This window comes from Lissotriton helveticus, chromosome 4_1 (genome assembly GCF_964261635.1).
Source record: "Lissotriton helveticus chromosome 4_1, aLisHel1.1, whole genome shotgun sequence".
Classification (NCBI taxonomy): Eukaryota; Metazoa; Chordata; class Amphibia; order Caudata; family Salamandridae; genus Lissotriton; species Lissotriton helveticus.
In genome coordinates, this window is record NC_136063.1 from 487,155,976 (window position 1) to 487,172,676 (window position 16,701).

At 45.6% G+C, this 16,701-nt stretch overlaps 1 protein-coding gene across 1 annotated transcript in view; it reads left to right on the forward strand.

Annotated features, from left to right (window-relative positions):
* The window catches only part of CNGB3 (cyclic nucleotide gated channel subunit beta 3), a 564,986-nt gene that overhangs the window by 410,914 nt on the left and 137,371 nt on the right, over positions 1-16,701 (forward strand). Inside the window, exon 13 of the mRNA XM_078686155.1 lies at positions 14,934-15,052. Coding sequence (XP_078542281.1) covers positions 14,934-15,052 — 119 coding nt within the window. The remainder of the gene's footprint in view (positions 1-14,933; positions 15,053-16,701) is intronic.

Below are 16,701 nucleotides of genomic sequence, written 5' to 3' on the forward strand. Positions count from 1 at the left end.
GAAGGCGTGACGCGTAGCAGTCGCGAAAGATAACAGTAAAAAGAGGTGTAACTGGGAGTATACATAGACATGTGATGCAAACGTAACAGAATATGTCATGAATGGGCGGAAACATAGGAGGGGGCTACCTAAGGAGCCGGGACCTCTAACCTAATGGTGCGCGAAAACTGGCAATGACGTGTTACTAGGAGAAGCTGGGGGCTACGAACTCTGTGCTAGGAGCAGAGACTAAAGTCTGGAGGGTCGGAGCGACATGTACCTAAACCCTATCTGGTATCTAATGTTTAGGGAACATGTTGATATGAACTAGAAGTCATGAGGGGAGAGGCTAACTTGATTCTAAGACTGGACCATGCATTATTCTACATGTAGTGCGTGATGAAGAATACTAAATGACCATTAAATACAGTATTTCTCTAACATGGAGACGAGAAGGCTAGACAATGACGGAAACTATTGATACAGTTCAGTAGCTTAGGAATGAAGAAGAGGAGGACTGAACTGATAACTGGAACTATAACATACTTTTGGCAGACTCAGAGGCAGAGCCAAGCTGCACCGGGCACTGCGAGGCAGGAAGTAAGTGAAGGGTCGAGGATACAGGTGGGGGCTGTATCGCTCCTCAGCGAGGCTTTCAGGAGACAGGAGCTGAATCTGTGGTCCGGGCCCTTTTGAGGCCTGGAAACGGGGACTTTATAATGGAATAACGTGCACACTGAGAAACGTGGCAACATTACTTTACATAGGCCTGATATTCGTAGTATTCACGAGGACTGGAAAATGACATACCAGAGGTGGACACAACTGTAATTGCGTCTTTAATCGGACATGGGGAATAACATATGCATATTGGTCATGCACACATGACATATGTTGGATGAGGCGTAGGGACACAGAACATGGCAAAATTTACTTTTCCACATTCCCTCCTTGTTACTACGTTTCATCAGGAAACATCAATTTTCATGATACCATCTATCATTTCATACAGTACCATTTGCTCGTCTCGAATTGTCTTGGAACGGGATTTAGAACGGGGCTTGGGACTAGGAATACAAGAGGTAGCACACATGCTGCAAATCGCAGGGCCACATTGTATACAGAGGCAGCAGCTAAATACGATCGCTACTGCAATACCTAGAAAGGACAGGACTTTCCATCCCCAGACGGAAATTATATTCCAGAACCAACCGGACCATGTCCAGGTGCCTGGATCTTGATGTAACAGATGGGCAATTTTATGGAGTCTGGTTATAGCTGAATAAACAGACGGCGCGTTATTTGGAATGAAAATGCAGCAACTAGATCCGATGACTCTACAGGCCCCGCCCCTATCGGCCAGTATGACGTCAAGGACGAGACGATTTTGCAAAACGACAAATCTCATAGCAGATTGTTCTTCGGTTAGGTTACCTAGAGCAGAGGCAGTCTCATTCACTACAGCTTCAAGGGTTCTTGTTAACCTACGGATCAGTTTACTATTCTGGACAGGTCCTACAAAGAAGAAGAAACCTTTATTGAAATCTGTATACTGTTCTAGAGTAGTTTCAGTATAATCGACAATTGGGGACTCCCTTCTATGTCTAATGTGTACTAGATGTGTGTTTCTGTGATAATCAGATGGGGCTAGAAAAACAGGTGGCAGTAGGAAAGCAATGTAACAGGTTCCCTCCCAATCGAGGGGCAGACGGACATATGCAGTTTGACCACAAATAAAATAAGAATGACGTGAAGCTTTGAAAATAGATTTCCCACTGTCACTATACTGGATAACAGTAGTACATTCACTATGACCTACATGTACGGAACCATAACTACGGACACATAATTCGCCTTTGACAGGTAGTACTGAAATAGCAGGTAAGTCTGGAGTAGTATCAGACTGAACATTCAGGACCATGAAATTCGACGAATAATTACCTAAATTATATACTTCGTTTTCTAGATCTAAACCTGTTCTGTGGGGAAGACCTTGCTTGTCTGGAAAACATGTACTGTTAAGAAAAGACATATCTGTTGAGGATGACGTTAACGTGGACCATGCTCCACACGAACCATTGTGTGAGAATGGATAAGGAAAGAGTGGCAGAACTCCCTTCGGTGTCTGGAAAGGGGGGAGTCGACCACACACCCAACAATTAGTGGCATTGCTGGTCTGGTGTGAATAATGTAACATACGGATAAATGTGTTATTACGCATAGCGAGGCGGTAAGAATATTCGTGAGGAGGCAGATCACTAAACGTGTGTTCTACTGTAGCATTAGTAGACATATTTACATGAGAAACTGGAAAACACAGGAAAAGTGCGTAACTAGTGCAGGAAATCATTATGCTGAGAAATAATATGAAACTCAGAAAAACGATACATTGAAGTGAACTTCGACTGACTCTCTCACTATGGGGGTCTATTTTATACATGTCAGAAACAGTCTAACCGTTTCACCTAGGGGAGGACTTATACAATCAAACTGACTGACTTATTTTACTAGACCTTAATTTGAGCTTATACTCCTGCTGCGGAGTTTTCTCTAACAAGGGAGGGGTTGTAATAATGTCTTGTGCGGGACAGTCCTTTAAAACAATGTCTTGGCAATCTTTCGAATCCTGGCAATCCTTGGAAATGTTCTTGGAGACTGATTTCAATTCATTGAAAAGTTTTACATGAGAAAGGTGGACCCACCCCTTCCTGCCTTCCAACTTGACGGCAGTTCGGGTGGTCAAGAGGACCTGACGTGGCTCCTTCCAACGTGGTTCCAGCGGACTTGATCTGTCAAAATTTCGGACCATTACAAGGGAGCCTGGAACGATCTCGTGCGGTGCCACCTCGGTATTGTCTGGAAATGCGGCGGCAACCTGTGAACGACATGAGTTGAGGGCAGACATCAAGGAAGCTAGGTAATCTGTCAGCATATTACATGAAACATCGGTAATACTTCGGGGTCTAGGAGTACCCCACATGTTAGGGGGGCGGCCGAATACGACCTCATACGGGGACAGACCTGATCTGGAATGTGCGACCATGCGCATATAAAACAAAGCGACTGGCAGAGCTATTAACCAGTCCACACCTTTGTCTTTACAGACTTTTGCAATACGGATTTTCAGAGTCTGATTATGTCTCTCTACGAGTCCGGCTGCTTCAGGATGGCGTACACAATGGAACTTCCACTGGTACCCTAACAAAAGGGAAACGTGTTTCATTAACTCTGAGGAGAATGGCTGACCGTTGTCAGAATATACGACTCTAGGGAGTCCGTATCTAGGGAAGAATTCACGAACCAACTGCTTGGCAGTGGTCGCGGCTGTGTAATCTGGGACTGGATATGCTTCTGTCCACCTGGACAAAGCGCATACAACTACAAGGACATACTTGAAACCTCGACATCGCTCCATTTGAATATAATCCATCTGGAGGACCTCAAAAGGGTGGTCAGGGGGCTGGAAACCACCTTGTTCCACCGGGACACTTTTACCTGGATTAAACTGACAACATATCATACAGGTACGGACTTTCTGCTTGGCTGCAGCTCGTAAATGCTTGTTGAACCAAATGTTCTGGATACTGTCTAACATAGCTTTTTCTCCTAAATGTGCTGGACTATGTGCGGTATTGATAATGACTTGAACCATAGAATCGGGGAGAAACCATGTGGCTCTACCCTTCGTTAACCATCCTTGATCTGTCTGGACCCCTCCTTGTTCAGACCATTTCTTGATTTCATCGGGAGTAGCATGTAACTGTATATCTATGACATCTTGTGTAGGGTCCTTAACTGTCATGCATTTAGTCGGATCTGGAGTATGTGTCATGTTAACTGGAATGTCTGGAGTCTGTGCTGTAAGCTTGGCTGTGCGGTCTGCTAGATCATTACCTTGGGAAATAATGTCTGTAACTTTCGTATGTGCTTTGCACTTCATGATAGCAATAGATGTCGGTAAATGTATGGCATCTAACAGGGCTTGAATAAGGAGACCATGCTGAATCTTGGTTCCATGAGAAGTCATGAAACCTCTCTCCTGCCAGAGCACTCCGAAGTCGTGTACAACTCCGAATGCGTAACGTGAATCTGTGTAAACATTAACCTTCAGGTTCCTGGCATGTATACAGGCTTGTGTCAGAGCGACTAGCTCTGCTGCTTGAGCGGACAGGGTGTCAATACGGTGTGTTTCAATAACTTCAGTGTCAGTAGTCACTGCATACGCGGCTACTAGTTCTCCTGTACTAGTTCTCATACATGAACCATCCACATAAAGTGTCAGGTCAGGATCTGATAACGGAATATCTGTCAGGTCTTGTCTTGGCTTAGTCGTAATGTTAACTACTTCCACACAATCATGTGGGTCAGAATTTGAATTAACTGATGGTAACAGTGTAGCAGGATTCAGAACGTTGCAGCGTCTAATGTCTATGTGTGGCTGGAACAGTGTCAATTCATAACCTGTTAAACGTGCAATTGTCAAGTGCTGAGTTTGTGTTCGGTTTAAAAGAACTTCTACTGAATGTGGAACTTGTACGGTCAGGGAATGTCCTAAAACTATGGAATCACTTTGTCTGATAGCTAGAGCTGTGGCTGCAACTGACTTGAGGCACGCAGGCAACGCCTGGGCGACTGGATCTAATGTGCTAGAAAAATAAGCACAGGGCTTGTATTGACCTGCTTGATCTTGTGTGAGAACAGATAATGCTGTACCTTCGCGTTCAGTAACGAAAAGTGTAAAAGGCTTACTGTAGTTCGGTGTAGCTAGAACTGGAGCTTGACATAGGGCTTTCTTTAACTCGTTGAAACTAAGTGTATGTTCAGATGTCCAAGGGAGGACAGTCGATACGGCTGCCTCCTGTGTCGTTAACTGTATCAGTGGCTTGGCTAGAAATGCATACTGGGGAATCCATTGTCTACAATAAGAAGTAAGGCCGATAAAGGCACGTACCTCCTTCTGGGTTCTGGGCTGGGGAAGACTCGCTATTAACTGGATACGGTCGGGTGTCAACTGCCTACCCCTCTTGGACAGCAAGTGTCCTAAGTATACCACTTGCTGGACACAGAATTGAAGCTTCGAAGGTGACACTTTGTGCCCCATCTCGGCTAGAAAATACAGGACTGTAAGGGATGCTCGCTCGCAAGCACATTCAGAACGGGCTGTGATCAGTAGATCATCGACATACTGGAGCAGGGCAGTGTCAGTTGGCATGTGAATATTGTCTAGTTGTCTCTTGAGTGCTTGACTGTAAATACTAGGACTTTCTGTGAAACCTTGAGGAGCGCGTGTAAACATATAGCTCCTTCCATTTAAACAAAATCCGAAAAGAAACTGGCTGTCTGGATGAATTGGGACACTGAAAAATGCATTCTTGAGGTCTATGACAGTGAAGAACATGGCTTCGGAATCAATGGCTGTTAACAGGGAAGAAATATCTGGGACAACTGGGTACTGAGGAATAATACATTTATTAAGTTCTCGTAAATCAATCACTAATCGATATACTGGGGGTGCATTTGGATCAGTACGTTTCATGACTGGAATGATCGGAGAATTACATACATTGGAGTCAGTTTCTACAACTACTCCTTGAGCCATGAGCTCGTCAATAATTTTGGATAAGGCTGCTACAGCCTCAGGTGGCAATCTGTACTGCCTGATTCGTGGTAACACTACACCTGATTTGAGAGTCACACGATGGGGTGTGATTTGCATATAACCTACATCAGTTGGACCTTGCGCCCATAAATGCTGTGGAACATTAGACAATCTTGAATCAAAATCTCGTAATACATAGTGACCCTTAAAGTCACGTAGGAACAGACGTATTCCCTCTGGGGAACAGCAAATAACTGCACCTAATTCTTTCAGTGTCTTAATGCCTAATAGATTTTCTGGACATGACCTAGTAAGTAACAGATCAGTAGTGCGGGACAATGGACCTACTCCTAGAGTGACTGGCTTTGATATCTCGTTAACTATTGGTTTTCCTGAAAATCCAAGGGAAACATTTCTTGAGCCTGAGAGCGGAGCCCCTGGAACTTCGGCATGACTAATTGTGGTCCTACTTGCCCCTGTATCAATCAAAAACTTTCTGTCTTTCCCTAATACTTGACTATGAACATAGGGACCTTCTTGATCTACAGGTATCTCGATGAGAGGCAAGCCTACCTCCCTCTCTAGGCTGTTTCATGAATATGACTGGTACTCTGGATACTCAGACTGCGCATACTGGTACATCTGCGATGTAACGTGCTGTGTTGCAGCAATAGGCTGTGGTACTGTAACTGTCTGTTGTGCATTCTGTGGCTGAGGAATCTGTGAAACTTGTTCTTGTCTAGGCGGACGTGGTCTTTCTTTAGTCTTACCAGTAGCTATGTTGTGTTTCAGAACTGCACACTCGTTTATAAAATGACCTGGCTGTTTACAATAATTGCAGTTCCCTTTAACGGGAGCTGCAGGATGACTGGCTTGATTCGGACCCCTCTTCTGACTGTCTTGAGGAACAGATTGTGCAACTAGCACTTTCATTTTCGTGTCTTTCATACGTTTTCTCTCGTGTTCTTGCTCTTCTCTGATTCTATTCTGGTGATACTGAAGCATCTGGAGCATCTGGGACGGGGTATTCGCTTGCCAGGTGCTTTCGACTTTCAAAACTCGATTTTTAATTTGCGGACTTGAATTCTCGACTAATTTGGTAACAAAAAGATGAGGGTATGACTCACTACTCGTCTTGAGACCACTGTTAATACTGAAACATTTTTCAAATCTAGAATAAAAATCACTAATATCTTCATCTTGTTTCTGTTTACAGGCTGAGATTGCATCCCAGTCTTCTTTCCTAGTTGTCAATAATCTGGGTAAAACTTGAATCAGTAATTCTGGTAATTCTTTACATTTATCTCCAAGACCGGTACCTGGTACTCGTGCCTTGTCTTCAGCTTCTAGAGCTGTCCAATCGATCTTTTTCTCTCCCACCTCCCATTCTTTTTCCTTTAACTTTTCATACACCCCTGCGGGTAACAGGACCTTTAACATTTTAATGATGTCTGGGTAAGTGTATTCTCCCATACGGAGCATGTCTTTTAATTCTCTATGGAACCCTGCTGGATCTTTGTCATGACAGGGAATTAATTTCTTCATTTCAAGAAGTTCCATCTTTGAAATCGGAGTGTATACAAACACTCGTTGCATTACGCCACCCGCCCCTTGGACTGGGTGGACTTCTCGTAACGGATTCTGTCTGTCTATGTAAAACGATTTACTTTCTGGAGGTGAGACATGAACAAAATGCGGGTTCAGGAACGTTCTATATTTGTGGCGCTGTTCTAGAATGACACTTATTAAATCAGTACCTAAACCTCTCCATCTATACTGGAGTAACTCGTTCAGAATATCATGCAACGGACCTGGATCAGAATGTTGACCCTCATACAGAGTAATGAGGTGCTGGATCATATACATTCCCACCAGTCGTTGCTCGGCTGGGGGCAGTTTCAGAAACATTTGTGCCACTATTTCGTCTGGAAAAGTGGTAGAATCAGTAATCCATCGGACTGCTGATCGGGCTAGTTCTTGTTCATGCATAGTACTTAATTCACTGTAACCGACTCGTGATTTCAGAATGTGGTCGGTAGCTTGAAATACTTGTTCTAGGGAACCTTGTTCTGGTGCTGGATGATGAAAAATAGACTTGTGTTCTAGGCGTAAATGGCGATCTGGGAATCTAGATTTTCCTACATACGCTATTCTAGCGGGATTCTCGTCCTCTTCTTCAGGATCAGAGATACTTTCTTTCTCACTTACTTGTGCTGCTTTACGCTGGTCGTGTAACCTTATTATTTCTTTACGAATTTTCTTGTACATACTCTCCATGGCACTGACGGTCTTGTGCTTACCCTCGGCTATATTATCACTCCACCTTGTCAGGATTCTCATTTCGGCGGGATCTTTAGACGGGTAATCTTGTTCTCTTATTAGACAATTGATCAGGAACTTTAATATCATGAGCTGAATCTCGGCTTTCCTTTGAGACATAATCTCGCCAATACTTTCTGGATCATCCCCTGTACGGATGAAACGATATATTCTGTCTAGATCTTCTTTCATATTCGGCAAGGTGACTAGATACTCGGTCACTCTCCTTACACGTAAGGAATATAAAACCATAGTATATTCGCCTGGAACTGGATCATAGACACATTCGTTAAGGGCTTGCCTGATTTCTGTAACAGACTTATTACTTTTAGGAGTACGCTGTGATGCTTGAGCATGTAATTCGAGTGCCGATAAACGTTTGTGTGGCGGCGGGGTTTGAGGAGTAGCTCCTCCTGCGGCCCCTAAACTGGAGTCGTCTACTGAGGCTCTACGTCCTGGCAGAGTGGGAAATGGAACTGTAGGCTGGACCGGGGGTACCGTAACAGGTACTCCGGTGTCTGGAGGAGCAGGAAGTGCCTGATTCACAGGGACTGGCGGAGCGCGAACAGGATTGGCATATTCGGGGACTGTGTCGTCCAGATAGGACGAAATAAAAATATCAGCTGCGGTCTGTTTGTGACGTAGCTTGGTCGGAACTAATGGCGGCGGGAAATTACTGGACGCCTCTGGGGTCGCTTTTGGTACACCTTCGGCAAGAAGAGGATACATACCCTTAATAAGGGCATGCCTCTGTCTGTCTGACTGTTCGGCTTTGACTTGTTCACCTATCTCGATTAATTCTCTTTCTTGGGCTCGTTCCTGGGATTCTCTACTTAATTCTGACTTTCTGACTTCCTTTTCCGTTCTTCTATGCGCTTCCATACGCCATAACTCGATGGCATCTTTCTGTGACTGTCTGGCTTTCTTTTTCCATAATGCTTCTTCTACTCGCATGATACATTCAGCATCCCATGTACCCGATACGGGCCATCTATACTTTTCTTCTAACTGTTTGGTATACTCTACCCATAAATCTAGATACATTATGGCGCTTATGCCATGTTTCTGATACATAAAATGACCTGGACTGTCCCTAGGCGGGACAGGAACTGCTTCCTCTAACAGACCCTTTCTAGTTTTTAACTGACGTAACTTGGAAAATATAGGCATGACTGAACTGTAATCTGGACACAATACAATACACAATAAAAACACGAAAACACATCGCACTCATACCACAACATTAAAATACATAAAGAACATTATAAATAACAGTTCGAACAGAATATTACCTGGAATACTGAGAACAGAAATAGAACAGATTTTCTCGAGAACGGAACAGACTAGAGTTACTGGATGCACTGCTGTAACAGTACGGAACATACCGGTCCCATAAAGGGACACATCAGGACCCGTATCCACCTAGGTGAACACTTCGTTTGTGAGTCTGGGCACCACCAACCCACGGACCAGGAGTCAATTTAGATTGGTCCTGTCTAGATACTACCCCAGCAATGGTACTCACCGGGCAGCACGGAACGGAAGGCCTCGGACGGGACTGGACGACGGACGACGAACTTCGGACTTCGGACTTCAGTTACAGGTGGGCCTCCGGATACCTCGGACCTTGGACTCTCGGCTTGGGCTCTGGTCGGGACTCGCCGCGTTCCTCCACCGTCTCGTTCGGATGCTGGACCGCCTCCTCCGTCTCCTCCGTGGGCCTGAGGGATACTTGAGCAGAAATATCTGCCACTGCGCAGAAGAGTTCCGTCACGACTGCAGAGGGTCAGGGGGTCGGCGTGGCTTCACCGACGCGTGGGGAAAGGGCAAGTCCCTATTCGGGCGCCATTATGTGGTAAATAAATAAATAATACCCTATTTTTGACTAGACTTATAGCATAACAGATAGCTCAATAAATAAGAGTCAAGATTCGAGGTAGTAGGAGTTTCTGTAGGTTTATTACAGCATAAGGACAGGATCAGGACGACCTGCATAGGAACAGAGATGACAGGGCCCAGCAGGGCAACTGGGTCCCAGCAAGGGAAAAGAGGCCCAGCAGCTGCTGGGGCTAGGTCTGGGATGAGCGCGCTAACATTCAATAACAAAACACAGGCATATATACATAGCGCGAACACATAGCATTACATTGCAGTAGGCGTAGCAGTGGGTGGAGCAGAAGGCGTGACGCGTAGCAGTCGCGAAAGATAACAGTAAAAAGAGGTGTAACTGGGAGTATACATAGACATGTGATGCAAACGTAACAGAATATGTCATGAATGGGCGGAAACATAGGAGGGGGCTACCTAAGGAGCCGGGACCTCTAACCTAATGGTGCGCGAAAACTGGCAATGACGTGTTACTAGGAGAAGCTGGGGGCTACGAACTCTGTGCTAGGAGCAGAGACTAAAGTCTGGAGGGTCGGAGCGACATGTACCTAAACCCTATCTGGTATCTAATGTTTAGGGAACATGTTGATATGAACTAGAAGTCATGAGGGGAGAGGCTAACTTGATTCTAAGACTGGACCATGCATTATTCTACATGTAGTGCGTGATGAAGAATACTAAATGACCATTAAATACAGTATTTCTCTAACATGGAGACGAGAAGGCTAGACAATGACGGAAACTATTGATACAGTTCAGTAGCTTAGGAATGAAGAAGAGGAGGACTGAACTGATAACTGGAACTATAACATACTTTTGGCAGACTCAGAGGCAGAGCCAAGCTGCACCGGGCACTGCGAGGCAGGAAGTAAGTGAAGGGTCGAGGATACAGGTGGGGGCTGTATCGCTCCTCAGCGAGGCTTTCAGGAGACAGGAGCTGAATCTGTGGTCCGGGCCCTTTTGAGGCCTGGAAACGGGGACTTTATAATGGAATAACGTGCACACTGAGAAACGTGGCAACATTACTTTACATAGGCCTGATATTCGTAGTATTCACGAGGACTGGAAAATGACATACCAGAGGTGGACACAACTGTAATTGCGTCTTTAATCGGACATGGGGAATAACATATGCATATTGGTCATGCACACATGACATATGTTGGATGAGGCGTAGGGACACAGAACATGGCAAAATTTACTTTTCCACAGTTCAGGGCGGACCTGGACCTTAGGATCACCCAATACTTTGAAGAAAACGAGGAGACCACCTCCTCCAGAGCCACCGAATGGGACGCATTCAAGGTGGTGGTAAGGGGTCACTGTATTGGGAAGTTTGCAGGCGCACGACGTACGCTGGTGGAGGACCTAGACAAGGCGGAACGAACGCTGCGAGACGCAGAGAAATTGCGACCCGGCCATCCCGAATTGCAGGACAGGGTTAGTGCGGCGCGCGAGGCGGTTGCAGTCGAAATGGAAAACCTGCGCAGCTTTGATTATAAATCTTATTTAACTAAGACTCTCGCTGAGGGGGACAAAACGGGAACACTCCTGGCCTGGCTGGCCAACCCCCATAAAGGTTCTTCCCCAATACTGTCCCTAACTGATATGAGCGGGGTAGTGCATGATACCCAACCAGGAATAGTGCAATGTTTCACAGACTACTACAGCACTTTATGTGGGAGGGGAATGGAGGCCCAGCCCGAAGCAACGGAAGCCCTGTTAGCAGAGATCCATCTGCCCCGTATTGACCCGGAACTCGCTACGGCGATCGGAGGTCCGATCGTCCTTGCGGAAATTAGAGGAGCCATTAAGAAAATGGCGCGAAACAAAACGCCGGGGATCGATGGACTACCAATTGAGTTCTATGCGAAGTATGCGGAGTTACTAGCCCCAAAACTTAGGACGGTGTATAATGAAGCCAAAGAGAAGGGAGAGTTGCCCCAATCGATGCGTGAAGCAATCATGATTCCGTTGCTAAAGCCGCGCAGGGATAGCACAGATCCAGCTTCATACCGCCCGTTATCAATGTTGACGACGGATTACAAAATCTTGAGTACGATCCTGGCAGGGAGACTGATAGTACATATGAAGGGTTTAATCCACGAGGACCAATTGGGATTTATCCCCACCAGGAACACGTCCCACAATATTCGACGGCTGCTCAGATTGCTGGCGGACCCGCCGCAGGCTGCAAGAAGCCCGGTGGTGTTATCTGTCGACATTGAAAAAGCGTTCGATAGTTTGGGGTGGGACTATCTCTACGCGGTGATGCGGGGCTTTGGCCTCGGGGATGACTATATAAAATGGACCAGGGTGCTATATGCGCGGGCAGGTGAGAGTGGGAGCACTAATATCAGATCGCTACGAGGTGCACAGGGGAACGAGACAGGGCTGCGCTCTGTCGCCTCTGCTGTTCGCTATGGCCATGGAACCGTTTGCAATGATGGCTCGGAGAGGGGATGCATATTGTGGGCTTGAAGCTAGGGGGGTACACCATCATATATCGTTATATGCGGACGATCTCTTGCTATTCTTAGATAACACCGATGAGGCGGTTAGAGGCGCAGAGGGGCTACTACTGAGATTCGGGGCGCTATCGGGCTTGAAGGTGAATTGGGCGAAGACTTGCCTTTTTCCGCTCCGAAAGCAAGAGAAACAGCCGCCGACGAACATTGGCATGCGCTGGGAACCAGATTGCCTGCATTACCTTGGGGTCTACATCTATCACGACCCCACCAGCTTGCTTGACGGGAATATTGGTCGCTGTATCCGGTCGTTGAAGGGCAATATGGCCTTCTGGGCTACCCTCCCCCTGTCCATGACGGGACGGGTGTCCCTCCTCAAAATGTTTGCACTTCCACGTTTATTGTACCTTTTTAGGACCCTACCGGTATGGATACCGGGAGACATGTTCCGGCGCTTAAAATCAAGCGTGGTGTCATTCCTCTGGGGAGAAGGCAGGAGGCGAATTGCATTGGCGACTCTCATGCGCCCCAAAGGGGGGGCTTGCAGTCCCAGACTTCGAGCTCTATTACCTGGCGGCACAACTTCAATTCTTCACGCAGGAGGTGGCAAGGGTGTATCGGGGACCTGAACAGGAGAGGGACGCGGGCACCCCCCGCCACGTACTGGCATACATAGCCCTGCAACAGACATTGCTCTTGAGGGGGTTGACCCTGGAGAAAAGGACTCTACGTCTGTGCTGGAATCGCATGCAGCGGCGTGCGGGTCCGGGACATCCATACGCGCCCGAGATTCCATTAGGGATGATGACGGCGCTTCCGCACGGAGGGGACTGGTCGAACCTCCAACTATGGGAGGAGGCGGGCCTCCACGTGATAGGTGACTTATACACCGACGGGGTGTTGACGGACTTCCAGACTCTGCAGGAACAGTATGGCCTCCCACGTGGGGACTACTTATTACATGCGGCAGTGGTGGGGGCAATTCAGACACACTGGGGGGAGGGACTGACTGAACCTAAATTGTCATTGGCGTGTCAATACACGATGATGACGGCAGGCACTTTCAAGGCGGTTACATGTCTCTACTCCCGCATGAGCACCGAAAACATTCTGCCGTTAACACGCCTCAAAACTCACTGGGAGTCTGACCTGCAGAGAGAGATCCCGGACGCGATGTGGTTCCATCTCATCCAATGGGCCAGGAAAAGCACCAGAAATGCCAGTTTCCAATTAATACATCTCTACATCCTGCATAGGGCCTACCTCACTCCAAGTAAAATAATACAATACTTTGGCGCGACAGATGCAGCATGCCCCAGATGCGCGCTAATAGATGCCGACTTGCTACACATGCTCAGGGGTTGTCCGCGATTGCAGGAGTATTGGGAGGGGGTTGGGGACACCCTAAATGAGGTCACAGACAGGTCCCTGCACTGCGATAGCGCAGTCACCCTCCTACACTGGTTTCCACACACACGCAAAACGAAAATATCGAGCAAGTTTATAGACATGGGCCTACTGATTGCGAAGAGGGAACTCACTATGGGTTGGAAATCTAAGACAGCACCGACGCACCACAAATGGCTGCATGAATTCCTGAAATGGGCAACGGCAGAGAGCACACTCAGGTACCAGCTAGCCCGGCGCACGGCGGACGAGAAGGCACAGGAAGCGGCACTAGCATGGGAGACCCTAGTCCAGGAGCTGAGGGACAGTGTAGAAACGAGAGAGGATGAGGAAGAAACCCCACACGGGGAGGCCCCTGAAGAAACAGGGTAGGACACCGCACTAACGCCGGACACACACACCTAAGCTTTGTTTCCAAGATCCTACCTAAACCAACTCGCCTGAGTTTACGGACATGACACTTTGGTTCAGACACCAGGGACACGGGGAGGGGGGCGGGAGAAAACAGTTAAACTAATCAATACTAAGTAGGGAGCTCATCCACCACCACGGGACGAGGGGATGCAACGAGGGTGGCACACCCAAAAGCGGAGGGGGTTGACTCACTGAGCCATCTGCGACTGGAGATTGTACACCATGATGAGTGATTATCTGCCGCCCAGCCTCCGGGATGTGGGTTGTAAGGCTGTGTACGTAAGGGAGGAAAGTACGGATATGGATGCGACCTTGAGACCACACTGGTGTATATGTGATGTGACCCGCATTACCTCTGCAATAAAAATTGTTTTACAAAAAAAATAAAAAATCTAGTTGCTTTTCCAACTATGAAGTCTCACCCACCTGACATGGCCCTTTGCCCTTGTGATAATCAAAGCAAACAAAACACATTGCACTTTCTATTGTTCTATAAATTGTATCAGAATCTTAGGGTTTTTTAATCTTAAACCCATGCTTCTTGCACAGCATAGCAGGTCACATAAAGTAGCAATGAACTATTTGGTCTCTCTAAGCAAACATTTCGTATGTTATAATGTCGTCTTATTTATTTTAAATCCTATCAATGTGAGGAAAAGTAGTATGTAATAGTGCACCAATGAATTTTACAATTATTATTGTATGTATCGTATCAAACGTTTTTAACTGTGTTATTTTATATGTACTTTTATGGCTGTTTTTGATAGCTAAATAAAGTTTTAGAATGAACGAGTGTTTAGTTAAGGCGAAAATCTTGGTACTTTGTGAAGTATCTTATTGTTATTGCTTACACCCATAAGGGAGAAATTGGCAGAGAGATGTACATAATTAAACAAGGTGAAGTTCAAGTTCTCGGAGGACCCGATGGCAAAACTATTCTTGTTACCTTGAAAGCCGGTGCGGTCTTCGGAGAAATCAGGTATGGTACTACCTTTGAGTCCAAGAGACAGTTAAAGAGTTAAGAGTACTTGCAGCCAGATACGCTTTGAAACAACTGTAATATTTGTATGATCTCATATACTTAATATTAACATGTTTTATAGCATGATTACTTGGCTATTGCCAAAAAGGCAGATCTATTTGCAATATGAAATCGGTGACATCCTGAACAAAAATCATCTTTAGAAGGATGTAACAGTTATAAGAGGAAAAACATTAATGATGAGAAAGATCTCAGAAGTGAGTTTCTCTTAAGATGGAAGGCATTAAAGAATCCCAGAGACCTTGATAAACTTACATGATATAAATGCCACCCCTTCTCGTTATGCGGTGGCTCAATGTTCATGAAAATAACCATATTACACAGGAACTGGGTTCCTGATAGCTGAAGGAAAGCCAACGCCAACTAGGTTTTTTGTCAAGCAAAATACCTAAATTTTTAAATGTGACAATGACATGATTCCAAAATTGGTGCCTATTTGAGATGCTCTTTATGGGTAGTTATGGTAGTGTAGTTTAAACATATTGAGGCAATTGCCCCCTTTTAACACAAACTATTGTATTGAAAAGTTGCATTGCTGAGAGTCACTATAGTCGCATCTGCCAATAGCGATTTGTTTAAATGGTTTTGACTTTGGTGTCCCTGTTGCTCACCTGCCACATACAGGTATCTACCATGTAGGTTATTCAGTACTTTAGCGCAATACATGTGTTCTGAGGAACACACTGCACCACTGCATCTAAATATAGAGCATTAGCCATGTATGTTTCCGAAGCCTACATGAAACATAGAATTCCATTACCAGTGACAAACTGTCACATAGCCAGCAGTCTTAAAAACTGAATTCAATATGACCTGTGAAAATACTATTAGGATTTATAACAAACATGACACCAGGCTCGAAAAGCCTCATGAAAATGAAATGTCCTAGCAGCTCCTTCCTTGCCTGTGATGAAATAACTAAACTCAAATAACGTTAATTTTCTAGAGAAATTGGCCATGCCACTATTCAATAATTAGTTATAGAGACAACAGTTAGAACTCATTCGACAATCAGTGCAGAAAATGACATAGTCGCCAAAGCGTGGGTATCCATCACAGTCTTGATTGATGGTAAATCCACCTACGTGTCCACTTTACAAATATTTTTCTCACCACATTCCGGTGTGAGAGCAATGGACCCACCTACTGTGTGTCACATATATTGCTTACCGGTCGGCATCGTCTACACAAAATATGCCTTATAGGCTTAATGTCTAGATCTAAACAAGATAAAACAATGAGTAGGTTTAATGATTTAGCTACAGTTATAACAAAGAGAACTGTTGCCACAACATGGAAATCTGCTCACACCCTTAAAACCAATTAATGGCACCTGGAGGTGTACGAGTGGACAATGGTTGAAGACCATGTCAACAAACGTATAAAACAAAGGGCAGCTGGCAGGTATAGCACTAGATATATCCGATTGGGATCTAATCGTGATGAGGCTTAAGCCGAGATCAGTTGTTCTACTCTAAATCTGAGGACTGATTACAATTGCCTCTGCCTTAAATAAATCGAGACTGAATTCAATGTTGTCTGTAATGTTTATGCCAAACTGGAATCAAGTTGTAAACTCTACTGAC